This window comes from Oxyura jamaicensis, chromosome 17 (assembly GCF_011077185.1).
Source record: "Oxyura jamaicensis isolate SHBP4307 breed ruddy duck chromosome 17, BPBGC_Ojam_1.0, whole genome shotgun sequence".
Classification (NCBI taxonomy): Eukaryota; Metazoa; Chordata; class Aves; order Anseriformes; family Anatidae; genus Oxyura; species Oxyura jamaicensis.
Window position 1 is genome coordinate 3301088 of NC_048909.1, and position 25847 is coordinate 3326934.

General features: G+C 45.7%; 1 protein-coding gene across 3 annotated transcripts in view; it reads left to right on the plus strand.

The window, feature by feature from the left end:
• Nucleotides 1-25847, plus strand: part of PAPPA (pappalysin 1) — a 363136-nt gene that overhangs the window by 164301 nt on the left and 172988 nt on the right. The window contains exon 1 of one of the 3 annotated variants that reach the window (XM_035342001.1): nucleotides 15301-16214. The exons of the other annotated variants lie outside the window; for them this stretch is intronic. Within the exon in view, the coding sequence (XP_035197892.1) occupies nucleotides 15818-16214 (397 nt within the window). The 5' untranslated portion in view covers nucleotides 15301-15817. Of the gene's footprint in view, nucleotides 1-15300; nucleotides 16215-25847 lie in introns of those variants that run through there. 3 annotated transcript variants of the gene reach the window in all.

The following is a 25847-nucleotide window of genomic DNA, read 5'->3' on the forward strand; positions in this document are numbered from 1 at the left end:
TTCAGGGATTTCCTAATCACTGAAATCTTGACTCTGCAACCTTATGAATTTTCTTCCATCTGTGGTGGTGTAATTCATTGCTATAATTGCAACAGATGGCTTTTTTTTTTTTTTTTTTTTTAAATAAAACATGATAAGGCAAAAACTAAAATTGTAAAAATTTGAAAGACTTAGGGCCTAGGCCTTTGTATACTGTGTGAAGTGTCAGGTTCTGATATGAATTTACATTTGGCACTTACCTGGCTATAAAATACAGTAGCCCGGATTAATTTTAAGAAAAATCCTGCTTAGTTTTTTAGATAGCTTACAGTGCACAAACGTCCTCCTGGGTAGCAGCCAGGCAGTAGCCACTTGTCACTGTAATAACTCTGGCAGCTCTGCCATGGCAGCTTCTTGAGGATGCATCATCATCCTTAGCCTGTCTGATCTGAGACAGAGCACAAATGATAGGAATATACAATTCTGTCCATCTTGCAGGCTGCAGGCTAAGGCTAAGTGGCACAATTTTGGAGAAACAAAATGTAGATTTTTCCCCCAGTCTTTGGTTTAACTCAATATACATTGTGAGCCCGGTGTTTTGAAGGAGATCCCAGTTACCTTTTCAGAAAGCTTTAGATTCTGTAGACCTCTGTGATTCCTGGCTTCACAGCACCAGGAGCGTCAAAGTGTCGTGTCAGAGGCTGTTCTCATGGCATCGTATGCAAGATATAGGAAGTAAAGGAAATCTTAGGGAAGTTTTCCAGTCCTCCTTTGAATGCTGAAGAATTTTGAAGAAATTGAGAACAGAGGCAGCAAAACACCTGAACTTCAGTCCTTAACACAAACTTCTGAACCTTTTGGTGGTCATATGTGATCTCCCAGTGAAAATGTCAGCATTTACCTAATTTGATATGAAATGAGAAAGTGGAGAAAACTAGAGAACAAAGGCTGGAGGAAGCTGGAGAAGGTAGGGAACAGTACACTGTGCACATCACGCAAACAGGGGCTACATTTTAGCCTTGCCTAGAAGTGAGCTTTGGCTGAAGATAGTGCTCTTTGCTTCTTGTTAATCGATGTGGTATTAGTGCCCCATTATCGTAAAGGCTTCTAGGTAGGCACCGATTTGGATAGCAGAACACAGGGAGGAGTGCCTCTATACATTTAATAGCTGGAGGAGAGGATTTCCGATGCTGAAAGCAGCAGAGCTGTCTCAGAATGTGAGCAGAGCCGGTGACACCGACATGACATGCTGATCTGCTCGGCATCTGGGGGAAGGCAGGGGAAAAGTTTTGCCTGGTCTGATCTCAAGATAGTGGCAGGTGGAGAGCCGGCGTGGGTAGCAAAAGAAGCTTTGGTGAAAGACAAAATAAGGGAATACCTAAATACCCCCGTACCTGCCCTGCTTGATGTAGTGTGAACCTATGGACTTTTTATGTTGCTGGTAGTTCTTTAGGGGCTTGTTGTTTTAGTGGCATTTTTTTTTTATGTTTGTTTTTCAAGCAATAGAAATACATCAGCTGAAAAGGGTCCAAATCTGTGCTACTATACATTTTGCTGGGCATCTCGAGTTTCTCTTGTACGATTTTTTTTTGAGAATCATCAAATAGGGGTAAGACAAACTTTGGGCCAACGCTACCCACCTCCTGATACAGGATTAGGGCTTTTCTAATTCTCCTTCCTGCAGGTACAGCATGCCACAACTGTGGAGAATAATGTTAGGTAATGTTAATATTTTCAGGAGATTTTTTCACTTAATGAAATCACTTGAATCCATAATTGAGGCTGCCTGCAACATCCTTTTCATCTAGTAATGGTATAACTCTATAACAGCCTATTTGAAGTGTCAGCATTAGGGAAGGAGAGCGAGCTGGATAGCTGGAAAATGTGCTCATCCCTAATGCAATTATTAGTATTTTAAAATAACTTGTTCAGAAGGAGGGAGAGGGAGTTACTGACTGCACATTCAGAGTTTTTCCTCCACCTTGGGATCCATTTTGATCCATTTTGGAGGTGTGGAAGAAGGGAAGTCAGAGCAAAGACCTAGCTTCTGCCTTCAGCCTTTTCTCGAAAAACACCCTAATATCCTCCACGGCAATCGCATCATTGGCCAGGACCCAGAAAACCTTCCCACTGACTCCGGAGTCCTGCATGTCAGTGTCGGAGGCCGGTGACAGCCCCCGGCGAGGTGTGGCCCTGACTCACGCCTCACATCCATGCTGCTCCCTGCTGCGCACCCACCCCAAGGCACGGCCGCGGAGCCAGGCCCCGCTGGGCCTTTGGCCACATGCCCCTGTTGCCAGGCCCGGGGCCCGTCCCATCACTGCTGTCTGCTACTGAGGCTGCTCCTGTTCTTCTTCTGTTTCGGTTTCTTGTGTCCCTTCTGGAGGCCTGGATACACCCTCCCTAATCTCTGGTTGACCGCTGTCGCTCACAGGTGTCCTCAGCAGCAGCGAACGTGCAGCTGGGTGCTGTGGCACAGGGCAAGGCGAGCGGCTGGCAGCACTGCATCTGCTCTCTGCATTGCTCAAGGGCTGGGAGCAGCTTGCTGGGATCAGCAGGATCTGTCCCATATGCCTTCCCTTCCCCTTTCCCCTTTGGGCGCTGTCCTTAAAACCCGAGGGTGGAGTGCTTCTTCTAATATGTTGATTTTTGTAGTGGGTTAAGAAGCACAGGAGGAAATCAGCAATGGTAGACCTGTTGGGATTATTTTCAAACCATGTTTTATTCTTAGTCAACTATAATGGGACTGCAGGAGGCTTTATGCTGTAAAAAACCTCAGCTGAGTGCAGTGGCTTAATGGGCACGGGGACTTTCAAAAATGAATATAGTTTATTTTTATGTAGCGCCTTTTTTTTTTTTTTTTTTTTTTTTCAGGAAGTATTTTACAGAGATGAGGTAAAATAGGCAATGAACGCTTCCAGGAGCCGGATGCTTCTTTAGAAGGAGAAAGGATGAAGTGGTAGATAAAGAAGGACAGGTACTATTTAGAAGTGGGAAGGATGAGGGGAGAGAATGGAAAGTGAGAGTAATGGGAGAAAGAAAATGAACATGAAGGAGTTGGACAGTAAGAGAGGAGAAGGATGCAATTACAGATGGGGAAAGAAGAGGGGAGGTGAATATTACATTTGGGGCTAGAAGCAAAGGAACAAGTTTTGGCAGGAAAGGTTTAGCATGAAATGGCTGCTGAGAGGGGAGGGAGAATGGTGAGGCTGTGAGAGGAGGGGTGGTGGGTGGCTGAGGTTTTTGCCTGACCAAATCAGTGGGTCCCCATGGTTCTGGAGGTGATGGTTGTACCCTGGTACCAGATTTCTGGGACTTCCAGGAAACCCGATTCCCAAAAGAGCTAATTGCTCTTTGGCAAATTGAGATGAGGAACGATTTCCCCTCCCCTGAACAGTGCATGAGAATGAATTTTATGCAGATGCGGTACTTTGTAAAAACAAAACAACAACAAAAAAAAGATGCCTCATAACTGGAGAAGGAAATAGTGAGAGAAAATACCAAAGAGCCTGAAGGCTGAGGAGCTTTTATTCCACGCTCTGTACAAGAGTAACTTAGACTTAATGGTCCCGGGAGGAGGGATAAGGAAGCTACGAGCACCAGAAGTAATTATAGTAAACTGTGTAGAAAATTAGCTGCTCTGAATGGGGATATATCATGGCTGTTTCTCAGTGAATAATCTTAGCTTTTGCTTGGGATCTCAGCTTCCCCTGGAGTGAAGGCCTTGGAAGCCTGAGGCTTTCCTCGGCGTGCTTTGGGCTCTCTGCGGCCAAGGGAGCCCCACACCATGCAGGGACAGCCAGCAGGCGCCAGAGGTGGATGGACGAGGGGAGCTCTTTGGGCAACCCTCAGGTGCCAGCCTGTGGTACAGCAACGGGAGAGCCACTGCAGACTGCCCTCGGTGCCTTTTTGCCTTGGGTGAACCAGCCACCGGGGGAAAAGAAGAGAGAAGTGCTCAGTTCCTCTGACCTGCTTCCTACCGGGTACGTGCGTGCTGCCTGCCGTAGGCATTGGGGCTGGAAGAGCTGATGGTCAACTCAGTTCTGCCTCTACGGAGGCCTGGGAGACCAGGCGTGCGCCCTGAAAGGCTTTGAATCTTGCCCCTCCCTGATGATTTGCAAAGTTTAATTTCTGTAATGGGCTCTGGTGACAGAGGCATTCACTGTTTTTTTCCAACAGGAATTGCTGAATGTATGAATGACTCATCCTGTAGGCGGGAGATATAATGGCAGCCTTCGATATCCTGATCTAAGGGCGGGGAGGCTGTGTGGGAGGGGAGGAATGGGGTACACTTTAAGTTAAATTATCCACCTTGCTTCCCCTTCCTCAGGCAGCCCCTCCTCGTTCTGTCAAAGTCCCTTCCTGGCCCGGGACCAGGATAATGCTGAGAGAGGGAAGGGGAAGGCTGAGGGCCTTCCTGTGGGAGATGAAGTTTATAATATATGCATTTGCCTGGAAATGCCATAAGAAATTAATATTTGTTACAGAAACAGTGGGACTGCATTAATATTTTAATATTAAATGAATATTTAATTTGAAAGCTTTGATTTGAAAGTGAATGAGACAGCCGTGACATGAACAGTTGTGCTGTTCCTGTTAAGAAATGTTAATGATTTATTGACAATGTCGGTAGCAATAACTTTACACCGTTTCAGTTACATAATGCCTTTGAAATATTGGTGAAGTGATTACTGAGAACAAGAAGCAGGCTGGCTTCAGCAGCCCTTTTGGGAAGGATTCATGTTGGAGAAAAGTGCGATTCCCTGCATGGAGGGAATCCTGTCCTGTCACCAGGATCTGGGCTGGCTGGGGCTGTGGTCAGCCCCCTGTACTGGTTCTGTCCTTCTCCCTTGCCCACGTACTGCTCTGGCAGTGGTTCCTGAAGCACCAGGCTGAACCTGGTCAAGAGCTTCGAGAGCTGGGTTCCTCTGCCAGTTTCCCACTGTGACTCGTGCCAGGGACCTCAATGCCCTTTAGAGCTGAAAGAGGATTGTGTTGGGGGTTCTTGTAGATCTTCTGCATGACGATGACTCAGGAGTATCAGCTAATTCTTATGCATTCAGTAGTCTTAAGGATCAAGAACACCTTGATCTCCCGAGTAGGTTTATTTGGTACCTTTTAAAGGGATGTTGAAGCTGGACATGTACTTCCAGGAGCTCTGTTCGGGTTTTACGCCCCGGATGTGGAGGCAGTGAGGGAACAGAGAAAGGCAAACTGGTCTGTTGCCTTATGAGTACCCTGAATTTAGACTTAAATTGCAGCTGAAGCTGGAAGTCGTTGGCTGAATGTGGCTCCAGTGAGCCTGAACAAGATGCCTACAGCTCACAGGTGCTGGTTCTGAAAACTCCCTGACTGTATGCTTTAAGCCCTTTGAAAACTTTTAGAGAAAGTTCTCTTCTGCTGGATAAATAGGGATATGGAATATTTTTGTGACACGATCTGTTACCCATTAGCTGAGAACAAGGAAAATTCATCTAAAAAATAATTAAAGAGACACTTTGGCATGGTGTCCTGAACACAGTACCATGCTGTAGGTTCCCAATTCCAGAAATGTGTTTCTTCTTAAAGCCAATCTTTGCACAAAATTAAGAGAAAAATTCACAAAGTGGCCCAATCTAAACAAACAGTTGTGCATTTCTTCTTCTTCCCTCTCTCTCTTAATTCGTGCCATTGTTAAAATCATCCTTATTAAAAGTTAGTGGAACAAGTTAGTGGAACAAGGAAACAAAAACCCAATGTAGGATGTGGTTTAAAGTACTGCTTGTTGAGCCTGATAATCTTTCTCAGTTTTCAGCTGCATTTTTTCTGATGGCAATCTTGGTGACTTCAGTGTTGGCAAAAGATACTAACACCAAGGGCTTCAGCTTGTGTGACAAATGTCAGTAAAAGTTCTGTGTGCTTCACCGCTGTCCTGGTCCCTCTGCTATCTCCTGGGAGTTTTCTAGGTAAGGTTTTGAGGAGTGCAGACTCATGATGACTCCCAACAGATCACATCACAGAAGGCTTTCAGAATATCAGATCAATTTAACAGCCTTGGTCATGCTCAACAAGGTTGGAAAACAGTTGTGTATCAACCTTATTTAAATCCTTTTCCTGCACTGAAATAATTTTAAAAGTAGGCACCAATATACCCGTATAGTTCTTGATTTTGTTGGGTTTGCCCCCAAACCTGTACAATGGGGCTCATCAACCCCACACCTTTAGCAGGAGAACTGCCCACATTCCCCATGAAGTAATTGCTGTAGACTCCACATACATCATTTCCTATTAAAACCTGGCAAGACATTATTTGGCACAAAGCATGCACTGTTTTGGAGCATATGATATTTTAGGGCTGAAATTTTGTGAATACTCTTAACAAAGTTGATTTCATTTGTGGACAAAAAGCCGCCCTATTTTTCATAGTAACTATTCAGTGCACTATTCTGAAAACAAGTCTGATCAAATTAAAATCAGTCTAAACTTTTTTTTGTAACCCAGAAAGAGTTACTAACCTTTCTGGGTGGGTCATATAGCATTTAATAGCAGCGGGTACCTTTTTGTATAAATATCATGAACTATGGAATTTAATGAGATTTGTATTGCACTATAGAAATGTACTCTAGAAAATTAAGTTTAAGTCTGTAGGTTTAAATGTTTTCTATGAATATTATTGAATTTATACAGGGCTTTGTGATTCTATGCCTATTTAGTTTTGGAGAATGTTTTCATGTATTATTTGGGTTTTCATTTGATACACTTCTCTTTTTCCTCATTCTTTTTTAAAGCACTAGTAGCAAAGGAATGAAAGGAGGCTATTTTTCGCTACAGGATAAATTTTGATATTTCAATTCTAGTTTTTGCCTCCTGAGGAATTTTCTATTTTCTTGAGATTCTTAACCAGGTCATTCACATACTCATAGGTTGAAGTACCTGCCTAGGCCGCGTATCTGAGCTGCCAGTGCTGTGGGTCACAAGAGCCCAGTCCCTATAGTGTGCCCGTTCTGTACGCCGATGTCCTCACACAACTGCAAGCAGTCCTAAGAGGAGGATACATGAAATATCCTCCAGTACAAACCAGGTTACGCTTTCCTCAGATCCACTTCTCTGCAGCTTTTATAGCTGTCCATACGATGTTTTCTGTTTTCTGTGCTAGTGGGCAAACAGGGTTTGACACTCACTAGCAAGCAGCACTGCATCAGCGGGGTCTGCTACCTATCACTGGAGAACCGGGTATCACCTCAAAGAGCAGAGGAAATTTTTGAAAATCCTGTTAAATGCATTAACAATGAACTCACGATGAAGTCAAAACCTTGCTTAGACATTTTGATTGAGAGTTGCCATACAACTGTAGCCGGTGGTGGGTCTTGGCCGAAAATGTATTTATACATTAAGACAGATAGAGATGGATTTCACTAGTTTAAACGCAGTTTTAGTGCAGACAAAAGCAATAGGGGGTGGCGGGAAAAGCACAGGCTGCCACCACCCTCACATATGGCAATCGTTTCCTAAAATGCTTGCTATATTGTATTTATGTCATGCAGTGACATATCACAGAAAGCCACCTATGCCAAAATCTTAACAACAACAAAAAATACTGCAGCTTTTAGTGAGGGCTGTCCTCCAACTTATTTGTGTTTTGTTGTTGGTTTTCTTTTTCCTTCTGCTTTTCATCTGTCTGGTTTCTATTTCCACCCTTTCTGCTCTTTCCTTCTTGGTTTTGTTTTGTCTTGTTTTTTTTTTTTTTTTTTTTTTTTTTTTTTTTTTTTAACCGTATTTGAGGAATCTCGGTTGTACTGAGAAGCCTGGGAGGTATGACTGGAATGTTTTGATTTAATACATCCTTGCCTGAACTTTCTTTTGACAGATCGATTAATATTTGTGGATTCTGGTGGCAGAGCACTGGGGGGGATGCAGGAAGATGAGGCAGCCGGATGCATGGTGAGGAAGCTGCAGAAGGACTCTCGAGGGCTTGGTTCAGGTGCAGGGGGGTGACAAAGTGGTGCAGCATTGCAAAGTCTGGAGCTAAGCACATTTAGAAAGGACTGGTTATATCTCCCAGGCAGGTGGGTGGTCGCCTTGCTCTGCACTCAGGGCTTGGGTGTAATGCTGGCAGAGGTGGGCTCGGACACCGCATGCATCATGTTCATGTTGCTTTAGCCTCCTGGGTCAGTATGGGGCAGAAACTTGCCTCTGAGCGCCAATTTACAGGTCACCTTAAGAGCCCAAGGTGGGACAGGATGAATGCCTGTGGAGGTTTGGGAACATTTGAGTTGAAAGCTTGACTTTGGGCTCCGTGTGCTGCCAAGACAGGACCGAAGGCTGCGAGCGTCTGGCTGGGAGGGCTCGCTGCTTGGCTCCGTACCTTGTGTGCATGGCACTTCGCAGCTGTGTTTTTCAAATGCCATTCAAATGAAAGCAGTAAGGGGAAATCCCATTTTGCTGCGAATTGCTCTCAACTGCAGAGAAGTTTTTCCTCTGAATTCTGTCTTTTGGCTGTCTCGTTGCAGAATGACACATGGTGTCTTTCTCCTGATCAATTTGTTTATCGCTTGCTTGATTATCTTTTTCAATAGCAAGACACGACAGGTTTCTCTTGTTAATCCTGTTAGTATTGGCATTGGAGCAGAAATTTAGTTTAGGAAAAACATTTAGATATGTTAAACTTTCCCGTAGACGATGCCTGTGAATACCAAAACATGGCTTGATATGTTTGGATTTTCTAGACTATTCCTGGGCCATGTATTCCCATCTGTCTGAGTCCTGCTCCTTGTTTCTCGGGACGCGTACTTGTGTGCCAGCACCACGCTTCCCTTCTGGCTGTCACAGCAGTTCAGGTTCCTCTGTAAAGTACCACAACGTGCCGACTGGACGTTGGGGGAGCCGAGGGGGCCGCGGGCAGACTCCCTGTCTGCACCCCTGGGCCCACCCAACCGGCGGTGCCCCTGCCCACCCGGCATGAGGTGCTGGAGAGCCACCCTCCGCTTCCGCAGGACACCTGGAAGTGACCTCTCTCTCTCTTTAATGCTTTAAAAGTGATGTATGGCTAGAGAAGATGTCAAAGCAGAGCGCTGGAAGACTGATGACCTCCATGTATCTTCCAAACAGGTACCCAGCTAGCAGAGGCCCTGTTTGCCTTCCCAAAGCAGCCTCCCCCCATCCCTCGCTGCACCCATGCACGTTATTTATCTTATGGGGAAAACATCAGTAGGTCTAAGAGGATAGTTTAGGCTCCACAGCTCGCCCAGTCCTTGACCTCTTGGCTGAGACTTGCCAATGGGGCGGTGACTAATGAGCAGCAACTGCAGCGGTGTGCTTTGTGTTGCGGGTATGTGCCGGTTTGGTGGGACATACCTGCTAGTGCCCCACATGCTTACAAAAGCAGGAGACCCTGCAGGAAGAAGCCAGCCCCCATCTTGCCCATCTGACAGTATTTTGGCTGTGCAGCACTGTCTGATAGGTCTTTGGTTCAGTGAAATCGTCTCTTCTCCTGAGCAAGCTGAAAATATTCAAGGGTGAATTAAGCAATGGTGCTGTGCAGTCCTCTGGTCTCAAAAACCAGCTACCAGTATTTGCAAATTGCTGGGAAGTGCAAATCGTGGGGAGTTTTTCCCGTCATGGGCAGTCAGCTGCTTGTCTTGTTCCCGTTCCCTTCGCAGTCAGGTTCCCCAAGTAACTCATAGAAACTCATGGTATTAAAATGCTAACACGAGCAGGATTTCAGGCAGAATAGGTATTTACCAGCATTTCACCAGCATTTGAGCCAGCCCCAGAAGCAGTGGAAGATCCATAGCTTTTGAGTGAGACAGTTTGGGAACTCATATCTCACTCTGGAAAACCTGGAAAAGCTTAGGTACTGTCCTGGGTTTTACCTGTTTTTTCAAGGGCAGCATTAAATATTCCCTCTTCGTGGCCCCTCAGAAATTTCTCGTTGGGGAAAAAGTAGAGAAGCGATAAAAAGAGTGTTCTGCAGTTCTGGGCTTCAGCACCACGATTTCAGCTGAGAATCTTAAATCCGTGGGCAAACAGACTTCTTCTAAAAGAGGCATTCTGTCTGCCAGCCTGAAACCAGAGGGGAAGGTGAGGCAAAGAGCGTTTGTGTCCTCCTTGGGCATGTAAACTCTGCGAGAGGAGGAGGGCTTCGGATCCAGGGGCGATGCCAGGAGGGTGTGGGGAGCTCAGCCCCACCAAGGGTGCATAGGAGAGCCCCAGGGGTGGGCACGGGCCTGTGGGCACTCCTGAGGCCCAGGAGGTCCTTCCTCCGCTCAGCATCTCTTCCTTTAGGCTGTGATTTTGCTGCCCCCATCAGTCTGCTGGGTTAGGAAGCGGCCTCCCTCTCCGTGTCGGGATGTGGCCCCGCAGGGCAGGAGGCGAGGGGCCTGATCCTGGAGTCACCCCACAGGAGCCCACCGGGGCTGCTCTTGGAGGCTCGGTGTGTCCCCAGCGTGTGTGTGGGGCCATGGGGCTGGGGCACGGACAGGCGAGACAAGGTCCTGGCGGTTCCCTCTCCACACCTGAGCGAGGATTTCATCCTCACAGCCAGTCCCAACGCCCAGAATTATGGTATGCAGTCAAAATTCAGGTGGGCCCACAGCAATAATCAATATTTGTGCGGTTTAATTGAGGAGGAAGGTTTTGCCCCATTGTTTACGTCCTCTACGGTGAGCAACATCGTTTTTGCTCTCACCACAATGTTGTAGGATAGAGATTAGAGCCCAGCCCCCGAGAATGTATTTCAAGAATGCGGTGAAAAAAAAAATACAAAGAATATGTAACTTTTCTGGAAATACGATATTTCATGTGGGAAATTTGAAGGATAAAGTAACTGAATTCCAGGCGAACAGGCATCACTATTGTTAGGTAATACAGCTCTCTGCAGGGCAAAAAAGAGTGGTATGCCAGGTTTAAATAGAAATTTATAGCCACTGGCTGCAAATTACTTTATAAAATTACTGATACCTTCATAAAGCCATCAATTATGTGTTTAGTCTTGATTGTCATTTATTGCAGTTCTTAATTGTTCGGTAAACTTTTCTGGATTAAATGGTATATTTCAAACTGACATGAGGCTGTTTCATTGACGTAAAGTACCAGAGTGTGTGTTTCACACATGGGACAACTGGGAGAGCAGCAGCAGGAGAGTCTCTTACCCACTAATAAAGGAAATGTAGTACTGGTGTTTTGATTCCTGCTCAAGTTAGCATAGTTATATGGTATTATGAACATGCAGGCGATAGTTAGCAAAGCACCCAGAAACTCAGGATTTTCATTAGCATGGAGTGCAAAGATAAAGGCAGCACACGGGCTTTTAATTGTTTGTCCTTTTGAAAATATGAGGAGGAAGAACAGATAGAGAAAACATTTACAAAAAATTGGCAAATTTGCACTGAGTCCAAATTAGGTCTTCTGTTAAATCTTTTCCAGGATTGAACATATTTGGCATTTTTTTATTGTTGTTTCTTCACTTACTAGTGTTCCTGCGTTTTCCTGGGCTCACGAGGGGCTGTGGCCATGTTCCAAGTAGCTCCTGTCTCGCCCTTCGGACACCGAGCGTGTGGCTCTGTCTCCAGCGAGGTGTTGGGTTTTACGGGATCCACAACCCGGAATGCCCAAATCCCTGGTGCTTTGAAGCCGTTCTCGGCTCTTTGGGTTTCATTCCTCGCTACTCTGTGGAGGCAGCGTGATTCCTATCATACCATTGTTGATTGCATAAAATATTCCCTGAATCCAACACGTTGCATTAAAATCTGGTGTCTGGGCCCTGTCTGATTCTGAACAGAGCCGCTGTTGGATTGCGTTTCAGCCATCGTCAACCCAGGCCAAGTTTGGAGAGACTTGATTGGGATATCGGTGAGGGGTAAAAACCATATAAACCTCTGCTGTGATTGATGGAGTTGTGCACAGCGAGGACAACTATGTACAAATACTTGCTCAAAATAGTAGGGCCTCAATTCAGCCATAACTGGCAGGCTGTTCGCTTGCCTTTCAAGAAACGTTGTTTTTAATTGACCTTCGCGTGAGTAATTTGAAGATCCAACGCCATTTCTTAAGAAAAGGATTGCAAACTGTGGAATCTCCCATTGTATGTAGAATTAGTAATTTTACTATATCATGAGTGATTAAACCTGACCCCCAGGGAGCCAAAAATAATGCTGTGTGACTTCCTCGCCTAATTACCGCAGAACAAATGTGAAAATGTGTACATTACAGCAAATCGTGTGCTAATTGGCCTTGGAGAAAGACTAAATATGAGGGAGAAATGGGCATATAATTTCAAACATATTTGAGAGGTTTTGCAGGCTGCTTGCAAAAAGGAGGAAAAAAAAAGTCAAAATTTGACAAAACCATTATTTGTTATGATTTATTCACTCAGCTCTAGTCTTGAACCTGGGAGTTATTGGCAGCTTCAGCTAAGATTCCTGCTGAGTATTTCTACTTATAATGACTGCATGCAGCATGTAGCTCAATGCTATTTTTTTGGCATAATATCATAAATATCTATTTTAATTCTTGTCTCCATACATGTATCTAGGGTTTGGTGCTTTTTTTCTTTTTCTAGTGAAAATATCTCTAGATGCAGGACAATATCCTGCTCCCTTTACTTAGGAGAATACTCCACTCGAGTTCAACAGGAGGATTATTCTCCTTGGGTAGAAACCCCCCTGCCAGAAGGCCCGTACATCACTTAAGTACTGGCTTAAGCAGAAAATAAATGTCCATCTGTGCAGGGTAGAATTTCATCTGTTGTCAGGGAAGTTAGATCTGACCCATGGACTTAAGGAATCCCAGATTTACTCCCTATTCCGAAAATCACATCACTCTTCCACTCTCTGTTCTTCATCGTTCAGGACTCAAGAGTTTAGGCACCACATTTCCTTTCTGCTTTTGCAATGTCTTGGAAGTAAAACTGATTGAACATTTAATTTGTGCTCGAGAGGTAAATCTCATCTTTTCATACTTTCTTCTGTCTACCGTAAATACTGAAAGTCAAGATTTGGTCCTTTCCTCTGCAGCTGGAATACTCTTGAGTTTGTTAATGGAACTATAACCCATGGCATTGACGTGTTGTGTTTTGGTAACAGCGAAGCACTTGCTTTTGCCTTTGCTATTTTAAGAGTATAAGGTCAAATATGTTCACAACGAAATGCTGCAGTGCCATCGAATTGCAATGTTTCAATTGTTTTCTTTGATGATTGCAGCCAAATCATAATGCCCCTAAGAAAATTTGGATTTTGCAGAATTAACTTTTTCCACTGGAAAAACTGGAAGCTGTGTTATTTAAGCTAGAGAGCCTGCTCTTCCAGGCATGGGCAGAGTTCCCATTGATGTCGGCGGAGTTTTCAGCTGGAGCAAGCAGTGTCCTGGGCATCAAGACTCTTCCTGGTTTAACTCTTATTTGAAGTTGAGCCCATTCACTTCGACTTTGTGATTTTTCGTTTGATTTGCAGTATCCTCTACATGTTAAATTACAATAGCAAAGTGGAATACACAGACTCTGATCTTAAACTGTTTCTGCTGAGCAGGCACGCATGCATAAGTGGCTTTTTTGCATCCCTCTGAGATCTTCAGGACGTTTATGGGAGTTTATGCCGTGGTGTAGTTTGTTTGCTACCTAACAATTTCCTCTTGATTGTTGAGAGGCTTAATTGCTTTGAGGTCTTGTATTCCAAACTTTGTAGATGTTACCAGTGTTGTGTTATCTTTATTGCAAGTCGAGCTGTTGTGGAGGGAAGGTCTGTGGGGCTGATCAGCTGCACTTCTTGTTGTCTTTTGTGGGGCTTTGTGGACATGTGCAACATCTCTGAAAATCAGATGCCAATTGTACATTCCTGAGTGTTTGCAAATTAGTAAGGAGCTGAAAAGCCCTCTCCCAGAAGCCTTGTGAGTATGCAACAATTATTTCTCATTTCCCTATTTGCTTTCATTACTTTTATCACGTATATTTGAAGCGTAAGTAGCCATAACAAGCTCATCCTAACAGGGTCATCTGCAAAGGCTGTAAGGTTACAGTCCCAGGAAAACTCTTGAGCGAGTTCTGTTCGAAGCCTGCAGGAAGGTAAGGTGGTGTGGCCATCGTCAGGTCTGAGGCGGAGGAAGAGGGTGACGTGAATTCCTGGGTCTGAGACTGCAGCTCCACTCGGTTCTGCTGCACTTCTTCTGAATGGAATTGTGGCCAGTAGATTCAGGCTGTGCTACTGCTAAGTCATTTCCACTTATTAAGTACTTAGAAAAATCCTTTTTGTTGCCATCAGGGGGAGCTTTTGAGATCTTTCAAGAGTGAAAAAAAAAAATTAAAAAAAAAAAAAAAAAAGGAGAAAAAAAAGAAACGTCCCAGCTCAGAAACAGAGATCTACAAACCAGCAAGCAGCCAGAATCTTACCTGTGGCTACAACTAAGCCAAGGAAACCAGGGGAGCTGAAATCTTTAGACTGAAAAATTAGCAATATTGAGAGAGGATTTTTTGACTCAATTCACCAATAAAATTAATATTATTTTTTTTATTATTATTTCAAAAAAAAAAAAACAGGAGTCTTTGGGAGCACTCAAAAACCAAATCCTGCTCTGTTGCTACAGCTTCTGGAAGGCAAATGCTCTTCAAAAAGCTTCTCTCCTTTTAGCTCCTGATGATTCGATGGGGACCTTTTGATGCAACATTTGGATTAGCTGCACACAACTGCACTGAGGGGGACCACAAAAGGGGGAGCCTGGCTGATTGCATAACTTTAAGAAAATAATAAGAGGAAAAGAAAGAATTAGGAAAAGAGAGAGAGAGAGTGAAAAAGAAAGAAAGAAAGAAAGCAATTAAAAAAATATCTGAGACTCAAGTTTCAAGACTCTTTATGTGCTGCAGAGGAGCATAAGGTTTACCAGCAAAGTGCAACGGGGAGTCTGAGAGGAGAAATAGCTTTCTCTTTTGCCAAGAAAAAAAAAAAATAGGAATGTGTGTTTTGGACTGGACTGGGAAAGAAAGCTGGGGAGATTGCAAAAAGGGGGGTGCAGGATTTTTATCACATTGATCCATTCATCTTGATTGTCTTCTTTAAAAAAATTAAATAAGAGAGGGGAAAGTGATAGGGGGAAAGAGGAAGAGGAGAGAAGAAGGGAGGAAAAAGAAAACAGCAAAAGTGTTTGAACCTCTGGAGCTATCTGCTCCTTCAAGCTGATTGATTAGTCATGATCCCTGCAGTTTTAATGGGAATCATTCAATTGGGAAGGTGGAGCACCCTAGAGTAGATTAGCATATTCTTGTTTACTCATCTTCTGAGGGGCTTTTTCTCTTTTCTTTCATTTTGTGGAGAAGAAGGGAGGGGGGGAGGTTGGGGGGAAGGAGGGGGTTGTGGCTTATGTTATAAAGGAGGCCAAAAAAATAAATAGATTAGAGCATCTTTTGGGGGGAGGGAAATCAGTGGGTCTGAGTCTTGGAGAAAGCTGGGGGGGTTGTTTTGTTTTTTTGTTTTGTTTTGTGTGTGTGTGAGTATGTGTGTGTGTTGTTTTTAAGAAGAAAAAAAAATAAAGGGAAGAAAATCCAGCAGAGAAAAGAAGAGAGAGAGGAATTCCAGCTGTGGAGGAATAGAGGAGAAGAAGACAGATAGAGGAGGAAGAACAGAGAAATACATTTCAACCAAGAAGGAAGGAGTTTTGATTTATTTTATTTTTATTTGTTTTAAGGAAAAAAAATCTATAAGCAGGAAAAAGAAAGAAAGAAAAAGAAAAAAAGAAAAGAAAAAGCAACTGAGAAGGGTTATAAAAAGAGCAAATACCAAGAAGGGTGAACAAGAGAAGAAAGTCAAGGCAAGGAGGAGCCCAAAGCTGGCAGATCGGGAGGATTTGCAGGGGAGAAGGGGGGGGAAGATTGGAAATGCAGCTCTGGAGTTTGCTGCTGCCTCTTGCGCTTCTCTGTACAGCCCTAGCCAGTGGACCCGAATGTGGGATGGACGAGCGCTCCCGCAGGGCAAGAAGGGACACCAGGCACAGCCGCCAGCTCCTCTACACTGCCCCGGGCACCTGTGCCACCAGGTTAGCCCGAGGAAGGCGCTCCACTGCTGGGCTGGAGCCTGGGCATGTCCCCCGCAGGAGGCAACAGCGGGAGGTAAAGGACGAAGAGGAGTCCCTTACCCCGAGCAGGGCGCTCTATTTCAGTGGACAAGGTGATCAGCTGCGGCTGAAGGCAGATATTGAGCTGCCCCGAGATGCCTTCACTTTGCAAGTGTGGCTGAAAGCTGAAGGAGGACAGAGATCTCCGGCTGTCATTGCAGGTAGGTAGTTCGTCGTGCCTGGGGCTGCAGCATCCCTTTTACGTTCCGGGAGCCGGCAGAGCAGCCAGCTGTAGGCGTGCGTGTGTGTAGTGTATGTGTGTGTGCATTTAAATGTGCGTGTGCCTTGCAACATACGTGCGTACGGGAGTGCATGTGTAAACATGCACGGCTGTGTTTATTATATATATATTCGGGGGAATAGTGGAGCTCGGCAAACTGGCTGAAAGTATATGCTCACAGAAAAAGTTATGTAAACTTTTGCATAGGGAAATGGCAGTAGCCTGGGTAGTTTCTGTATTTCTGTCTGTCTGGATTGAGATGCAGACAGGGGAGAGAGCTCTTACGGTGGGTTTTTAACTCATTTGCAGGTCAGAAAACTGTAAGTAGAGCTTTTAAAAGTAGCTTGTATGCATGTATGGAAAGAAATGTATGTCTGGTGTGTGGCTGCGAAGAAATGCATGTGGAAGGTCCCTCTACGATTTCCTTAGTTTTATTAGCTCTTTAGTGTACTTTCACTGTTACCTTTTTAGATGCTATGTTAGCATGTGGTTTCCAAAAAGCTATAAAGGAACTTTTGGCTATTGTGAAACCTCAAATGAATCAAATGAGTTTATAAAGTTCCCAACCCCTCGGCACTCAGCTAGGGCTGGGACTAGCGCTGCAGCTAGAGGATGTCGAGTATTTTTGTCTCCCCTTAGAAACGGCAAGTGTAACACAAATGATTGTAAGGTCAAATAGCCCTATAAAACCATTTAGTACTAAAAGCAGCTACCAGTCTAAGCTGTCTGAGCTGAACAATAATGAGGGATATTGCACTTTTCTTATTTAAATTTTATGAGCCCATCATGAATTTGGGTCCTTTTCCCGTGCGGTCGCTCCCTCTCCCCCTCCCTCCCGCCGCCTCCCTCCCTCTCCCCGCTTTAGTGATAAAGTGCAGCGAAGTTGTCGTGAAATCGGATACTTTTCGGAGGGTTACAAACCCTTATAAATGTCGCCACATCCATCTCTGCTCTGAAGGAAGTCACAGAAAATGGAAATGCCCTTAAAAAAAAAAAAAAAAAGAAAGAAAGAAAGAAAAGAAAAAAAAAAAAAAAAAGGAAAACAAGTCAGAAAGAGGAGCGGGCAGGGGTGGGGTGGGGGGGGAGGAAGACATGTTTTACAGTTCTTTTGGCAAGGAGATTCCCTGAAAGTACGAAGTTTCCATGTCCTAGGATGCCTTAAAGAGACAGGGAGGATTTCCCCTTTCCCTTTAACCGGAGTCACTTCCTAGAGAAGGCGGCGGATGCTTGTGCCGCGGGAGCCGTGGCCACCAGCCCCGCTCGCTGCCCTGCCGCCGTCCCCCTGCCATCTCCTCCGTCTCCCCCTCCCCGTCCCCGACCTGCGCGACTGTCGCCTCTCGGCAAAGTTGCTTTGTCCTGGGGAAAACAGAAAGGGAGATGAACTCGGCAGCGCGGTTCCTTAACTTTCCCCAGTCCCAGCTGCTCGGCTCGCTGGTGGGGAGGGGGACGCAGCGTGTGTGGCTGCGGGGTGGGCAGGAGGTGCCGGGCAAGGGCTGCTCCCCTTTGCTTGTAGTAGGACAGACAGGCGAGCAATTTCATTGGATAAATAGTTTATTACTTGCATTATTTCCCCTGGCTTTCTCATGCTCCACTCTTCTGTTTCCCAATCTTAACTTAAACCCCAGGGCTCAAAGTGCTTCCCTTGCAACTCAGGGCAGGAAGAATCGGGGTGTGCACAGATCTCGCAGTGGCACAGTGCTGTCTGTGTGGTTGTGTTTAACCCAGCACCCAGGACCCCGTGTCCGTCTTAGGTGCAAGTATCTGTAATTCATACAATAGGGGACCTGGACAAACACACACAAAGATCATTTGTAGTAAAATACTTTAATTGGATGGGGGAGGTTGGTTTGTTGCCTGTGTAAAACACTTGACCCATTTTATGCATGGAAATAACATTCCACTGTGAAAAATGAAAATAAATGCCCCAGTTTAGCACTGTTGAGCTTGCAGCTCAGCTCGGGAGGACTTTGTGATTTTTATTTTATTTTTAAACTCCCCCTTCCCCCTCGCACACACTCTTGAAGAGGAGCCAGGTTTGGCTCTGTGTGTAAACACCTGGAAGAGGTCCAAGAGGAACTCACTCGGAGTATCCTCCGCACACCACAGCCTCCCAGACCTGCAGCAAGCTTAGGGAGAGATTACGCTTCCCTCAATGAGGAAATCAAGGGTTCTGGCTGCCAAAACACTTGGCTTTCTCATTTTCACTGTTTTGGGATGTGACAGACGCAGGAGCCCTGTTCTGCTGTTGACGCCGCATCTGTAGGACCCCGCTGACACCCAGAGCCCTTCTGGGTGCTGCGGGTGGGCAGGGAGCGGGTCCGTCTGCAGACGTTGCCAGGAGTAAGTTTCTCCCCAACTTCTGCAAAGTGGGAAGAGGTGGGAGTGCAGATCTGGCAGGGAGGGCAGGACCAACTGGAGAACACCTCATTGCCAGAGCCCTTCTTGTACCCTCATCTGCCTTCTGCCCCCACCCTCTGCCTCTGCTGCCTGCTGCTCTTCGATCCCGCCTGGCGTGCAAGGAGTCATTGCGAGTTGTGTAGGAGCCCCACGCGTGCCTGTGGGGGAAGCCTGCCCGTCTGTTAAAAATCTCATGTAGGACCCGAGTTGTTATCAGCTCCTGTGCCTGAGCCCTGATAGAAAGGAGCTCTTCTGCTAATCCAGGCTACAGGAGTTTCTGTTTCTGTCTGGAGCCAACTCTCCTTACGTCACCCTCTGCTGCAGTGTTCAATTTGTTTTCATAAATGGCTAATTTTACAGTGCTGTTAAGTGGGTTCGTCATTGCGCCGGGCCATGCCCTGTCTCTGATGATAGGCAGTCCTCGGTGCCAGGCTCTGCCAATTTTCACGCTGGTTGGCAGTGATGTTATTGCTGCCCTGTTTGACTTCACTGATATCTGTTCTGGCATTTGTCAGGGAAAGCTGTTGGGAAACTAGAAGTCTGACCCATTGATCTGTGTTACGCAAAAGCTCAGCAGCTTTTTTGGAGCTGGGCTGGGCTTCGTTTGTGCGGCTCCTGCGGTGCGACTCCAGCGGCGGCAGCTCTCAGCTCGTGCGTACTTGGGTCCCTCCCCGGGCCACACAGTTCTTGGACAAACACTCCTTGGATGTGCGTACCTACCACACAGCACAGTACATCCCTCTTGTAAATACACGCGTGTGCACATGGTATTAATCATGCGAGGTTGTGCGCTTTCCCCCAGCAAGCCTTTGAATGCATCCCTAGTTGTGAACGAAGGAGTTAAGGTCCGGACCGTAATCAAGTTAGATAATACGCGTGCCATGCAAAAATAAGACGCTTCAAAGCACCGTTGACCTTGCTTCTGTTGTAATCAAAGATATTTCAGTTCTACCATAGAAATGCGACCCCATCCTGAGAAACAGGATCCTCCAGAGTCCCTGTCAGTGTGTTTTCTGGTGTGTGGCTCAGGAGCAGCAGAGCTCATGTTTTCATAGGAAAGAGATGTTGACTCTTTACTGGCTGGGAGCTGAGAGGAGCGGGATGAATGATCGGCAGCAGGAGCTGGAGTAAGAAGGCGTGCCTGCTCTGAAGAGTGAAAGTTATTTGTGTTGTGTTTTGTTTTTTGTTGGTTTTTTTTTTTTTTTTTCCCTTCCCGCCTTCATTCTCCTCTGTCTCTCTATTCCTCTCCCTGCCAACAGAGAGCATGATCCCAACTTAATAAAGCTTCGTATGTAAGGGAGTGCCTGTGTTTTCCCAACTTCAGTCCTTGGTGAACATAAAACTGCAGCAGAATCCAAAGGGAAAGAAACGCCAAAATCAGCACAGTGGAGCTCACTTAAAGCCGCAGCTCTTGTGTGTGAGAGACTGAGAAACATCTGTGTCGGGGGCCAATAATTGGGCAATTATACAGATATGTAATTGACACTGCATAAGTCCGTTCCCTCCACAGGGTTTAAGAATATACGTTTGGGTTTTGGTTTCATTTGGTTCACTTCTGGAGTTTTGGAGTCCGGTGCTGCACTAATACACCTCAGGTGGAAGCAGGGAGCCGGGGCCTGTCCCCAGGGCCAATGCCCGTAGCAGGTGCGTTGGGACCTTGAGGGGCTCTTCACACAGCTTACACACAGCTTCACTGGTATCAAAATAATAGGTAGGTAGAAAATGCAGCATTTCTCATCTTCAACAGCCTGTTGCCTCCTTCTGTGGATTCACTTGTTTTGATCTGTAATGAAGTACTGAGATGAAGGACTACGGAATGAGCCAAACGCAAGGCCTGCGGTTTAAGTAGCACGGGCCAGGGGCTGGAGCTCAGCGACAGCTGGGCCACAGGGCTGGGCCTCACACATCTGCACGGCCACTGCGATGGGTGACAAGCCCCCAGTCCTCAGGGATACAGGTACCCCGTGCCTCCAGCTTCCCAGCAGCCGGGTTCAGACGACCAGCCACTTCGTGCCTACGGATCCGGGTAAGCCATGACTAATAGGCCACTGAAAAAATACGGCGTAGCTTGTCATTTGCTAAATATTTGCGTTTGAGCAGCTCATTTCCTCCAGCCTGCAGAAGCTGGGACAAGAGTCAGAAACGGGAACTGGAAAAAGGATTTTTCTTTCCGTAAGACTTCCAATTTCAACTGGTCTCATTCAACCGGCTGCACACCAGAGTCAGAACAGTCTGACGAGCATGTTTTATTTTCCTAAAGCACTTACTCGTGGGCTGCTCTATTCAATAAAATGGTAATTAAAGGAAAAAAAAAAAAAAAAAAAAGAAAAGAAGGAAGTTTGCCTCTTTATGTGTGAAGGATGGTAAATTTAGATTCCTAAATGATGTATGGCTGCCTCCTGTAGGCATGGAGCTGTGTCCTGGGCTGAGCTCACCTCCCCAAGCTTCATTTTGGCCTGATTTATTTCAAGCCAGCCTGTTCCAGTCAGAAGAGCTTGCGAGAGGCAGAAAGCCGGCCGAGGGGCCAGTGTTCGGAGGGACTGCAAGAGCGGGGCTCTCCTCAGGGTTTCGGGGAAGATGTCTGGAGAAGCGCAGAGCAGAGGGAGGGCCTCAGCGGCAAGGGTGAGAGGAAGCCCTCAGAGAGCCTTCGCACACTGAAGAATCGTGGAAAGACAGACCAAAGGCCCAGAAGTTATCGCCTCTGGTTGAAGCTGCTCTCCAGGTCCCTGTGTCACCTCCTCATGTGGCGCTGGGGGAATGCTGCAGGTGGCCAAGGGGATCCCAAAACCACCGACACACTGAGGGATGCAGAGGAGCCCACCATCTGCCCCGGCCACATGTGGCATAGTGAGGGATGTGCTTAAATCCTAAATCCCCAAGGTCTCACTGAGTGCTGGAGCAGCTGGAAGGGGCAATGCTGGCTGCCTGGGGTCCCTCACCCTGAATCCTTTCATGAAGGTAGGTGCCTCTCACCTTTCTCATGAAGATCGGGACAGGTCTCCACTTCTAAAGCGGGTGCAAGAGTCTGCTGGTGGTGTTTCCACGAGCCTCATGTGTTCACTAGCCTCTGCTGAGGGTGATCCCCAGCTGGGTTCCTCAACCAGCGAAGAGCCGAAATGCTGGCAGGAACCTCCCTGGCCTCTGGAGCTGACCCCAGTTCTGCATGGTCAGGGCATGCCGGCTGTGTGGAGCAGAAAGCCCTGGTGGAGAAACGTCTTCTGGAGTCTGCTCTGGCTCAGCCCGCATGAAGGAGCCGAGCTCCTCAGGTCTGTTGCAAGAGAGATGCCAGCCTGAGCAGCTTCAGCATAAAAATACTGCAGGACCAGTAGGTATTAGGTGCTCTCAGGACCAGGGGATTAACTGAGCACTTTCACCTTGGATTTCCATTGCTCAGGCAGGCCTGAGCCAGAATCGAGAGCCAAATTATAGTGGCTTTTTTCAAAAAGACACATTGAAAAAACAAAAATAAACCCTTCCATGGCTGGGGTCAGCTGAAATGTTCCCATATAATAGTTTTGCTTCCAATTTTAGCTGTTGTTTTTTCAGCTCCTCTTTTCTTTTCTCTGAAAGAAATTATAGGAGCACAAGCAGAGAAGGGACCACCTGGGTTGCCAAATTTAGTCCCCTGCAGTGTCAGGGATATAACAGTAGATAATTAGTCCAAACATTCACAGAATATCCACTTTGTAGGTTCTGATATAGCACAGGCCACTGAAAATTTCCCAGCACTCTCCTATAAACCAAAGATCTTTAGCTAAGACCCAGAGTCACCACTATAATGTAAGACAGGAAGAGAGGACAGATTGACAACATCTTAAGTACCTAGAAATCCAAGGCATTGATTTAGAAAAGTGTTAACTATGAGAAAGGAAAACATTTTCTGGTAAAAGATACCAGCTTTCTTATTTTCGGAAGGTTAAAAAAGAATCAGGTGTTTTGACAATTACAAAACTTCTATTGAAATTTTAAGTTCGAATATTTGCCAGAACTGATCCTTTCCCACAGATAGTCTGTTTTGATTAATTTCCCGTTTTCCTGAGAAAAATATTTTATCAAACATTTCCCACCCTTCTCTGATCTCTGTGGCAGTTCCTTCATCCCATTGTAGGAAGAATGAACACATTCACATTATTGCATTTTTGCTGCTTCCAGATTATTCTGAACTCTCAACTGTATCAGCTAGTCTAATGTCATCTTTTCCTTCATTTAACTATTACGTATTTTATATTAATCTTTCATTATATATTTATCCTTCTATTTCGTAAACGGAAGGTGTACCGGACTTTTCTATTTCCTTGGTTCTGAGCATTTTTTTGCGTGTTCTAGGCACAGAACAATGAGAGTGCTGTCCTTTTTTTTTTTTTTCTTGTCCCAAAGTGAGCCTTCTAAAAATTAAGGTGTACCTTTCTTCTGACCTTATGTTGCTTTATGAGCATTTCTCTACCTTATGATAGCTGGCACCTGGGTGTGATTCTTAGTTTTAATTGAGCTTTCTGTGCAGAATAAATGCTTGGTTGGTCTTCTGCTAATTTCTGCTTGTCCCTAACCTTCTCTTCGTTTTCTCTGGTGTGAGCATGCATGCACATACACACACAATTTCCAGAGCACCTTTGATTTTTTCCCAGATCAATAGAGCATTTAAACTCCAATGATCAAGGAAAAACAGCTTGTTTATTTCCCTACATATTCTGACACAAGTGGCAGAGCTTGTAAACTGCTTTGATTTGATGTTAGTGCCTTTTATAAAGTTTGCTCCCTCCACAGCCATCCATAAAGTCAAAGCTCTCTTACTCTGAACACGAGCAGAGCAGAACTCTGGAAGGCAAGTAAAAAGGAGTTAAAAAGGGACTAAGAGTGAACATCTTATCCCAGATTTTTTCTTCCTGCTATCCTTGTTCATAGCAATCTGAACAATTTGCTTAATTGAGAATGTTCAATGTCCATAAAGTTGGCGGCACCAAGTGAAGGTGCAGTATGTATCTTAGTTAAAAATGTGAACAAACATAAGCACAACTCAGATTATCCCTTGGTGAGAATGGGGATGGGTTCCTGTTGTTAGATTTATGCATGGATTTGATCCTAAACCTCTTCAAGATCATGAAAAATACCATTGACCTCGTCTGACTCTGGCTTAGGCACTGATTTCAGAGAGTCTTTTGCATCCCTCCTGTGTCCCAGACCCTTCCATGGTCCTTGCATTAACGTCCTTTATTTTGCTGTCCTTTCTTGCTTTGGATACAAGAGAAGAAAAATTGCAAAGCCTTAACGTCAGAGAAATTGGCCAGGGGAAGGGGACATGTTTATTTTAGTTGTTTTTGCTATACTCCAAATCCCACTTTGGCCTCTGTCTCTTTCAACCTTTCTCCTTTTTTTTCAGTGTTAAAACGAGCCCTTATTGAAAACACGCTGTCCGGTTTTCTGTTTTGCTGGGTGATGTAAGTGTGTAACTTTCCCGTCCAATCCCTCCACCCTCTCTTATCACCATCATAGTCTCGGCTCATTCTCTACTATCTGGTGTCCTTGATTCCCCCGTCTTTCCCTTTTTCCTGCTCTGCACAATTGCTGTTTTCTTCCTTCCTAGCACGCGCATGCCGTGGATAACCCCACGCTCTCTGTAGTTCTCCTTTTCTTTCACCATCCAAGGGTGCTGCAGACCAAGGGTGGCTCCCAGGTTGGTGGCTGCAGCCAACCGGTGTTGGAAATGCTGTGGGAACGGAGGGTAAGCAAGCTGTGTGTTTGTGTGCTGAGTCAGGCATATGCTCATGCATATTTTCTGGGAATTATTGATATTGTTCTGTTTAATATCCATCCTAGCGGTGCACAAACAAGGAGCGAGCAGTTGTTCTCACAAAGAGGGAGTGAGGGTGAAGTGAAACTGAGAAGCATCTGGAATTGGCCTGGTGAAGCAGCATCTGAGAGATACGATACCAGCTCAAGAAAGCAAAAGAATTGCTGTGTTAGAGAAGAAAACCACTGTTCTTTGCTGATTAACTCCTGGGGTCTGGTAGGCTTTCCTTGAGTCTTCCTTTTGAGTGATACTCAGGGCCCTTTTATCTCTTCTCCTTCATCCCCTCTGCTGTGTTTTTCCTCCATCTCCTTATGTAATTTATTGTCTCTTTACTTGCTTTAAATCACTTTCCCATATGGATTTCTCTCCTCTGACCCATCTTCCCCTCCCTCATCTGATTCCCTGGAGTCTTCTGTCGTCATGGAACTGGGAGAAAGAAGAGCAGGCCTGTTCCCGACACCGAGCATCAGCTGCAGGCTCCTCTCCTCCTGCCTCTCCTTCCTTGCCTGTTCTCTGCTGTTAGTGTTGGAAGCGTATTCGCAAAGATCATCCACTGGATTGAGGAAAGATCTTATCACCATTGTTTTGTTTGTTTTATTTAAGACAGTGAGGGAAAGAAATGGAAAGGGCAGGCCTTTGCTGTTACCAGTGTTGCTTAGTTTTGAATGTAGGTTATTTTTCTCCTGTCCTAATATATTCTAGCGCTGTTGTTTTCCTTTATCATTGCAGTACGATTGCAGTTTTGTAGTCCTGGTAACTGCCTCAAAACATCCTGCTGATGGTGGCGATACGTTTCTCAGGCATGAGAGAGCATTGTCCTTAAAACCAGGGAAACTGAGGTACAGCAGGATGCTCTGATGTGTCTGAGATGGAGCTAGAAACGGATCCCAGCGGACTTGGCTCTTTGTTAAGTCCATTTTTAGTGGTGATGATGGTTATTCCTCCGCCTGGCTTGTCCTCCCTGGGAAGTGGACACCCCTTAATTCCTGTAGGCTGTTGTTGGTGCTTCGGTGGGTAACTGCCATGCTGAGCTGATGGTGCCGGTGATGAAGTCCTTCACCGGGCGTCAGACTATTGAAAGCACTGCCAACATGAGGGCGGGTGAGGAAGGGAGACCAGCTGGCATTTGTGACAGGAGCGTTTTGGACATGGCAGAAAATGAGATGGTCTTGAACTAACCTCTCTGATCCAGACCTGCTGGCGATGCGTGAGTCGGCGTGAGCTGCTGCGTTTCTCAAAGGGAGCCGTGTATGCAGCCCAAAGTGGGAGAGCAGAGCAAGTGTCACCAGAGCCCCTCAGCTCAGGGTGCTTCAATTCGAGCTGGAATACTGTGCTATTTTTGGTACATCTTCACGCTGATTGATATGATGGCTTGCTGAAATTGCTTGT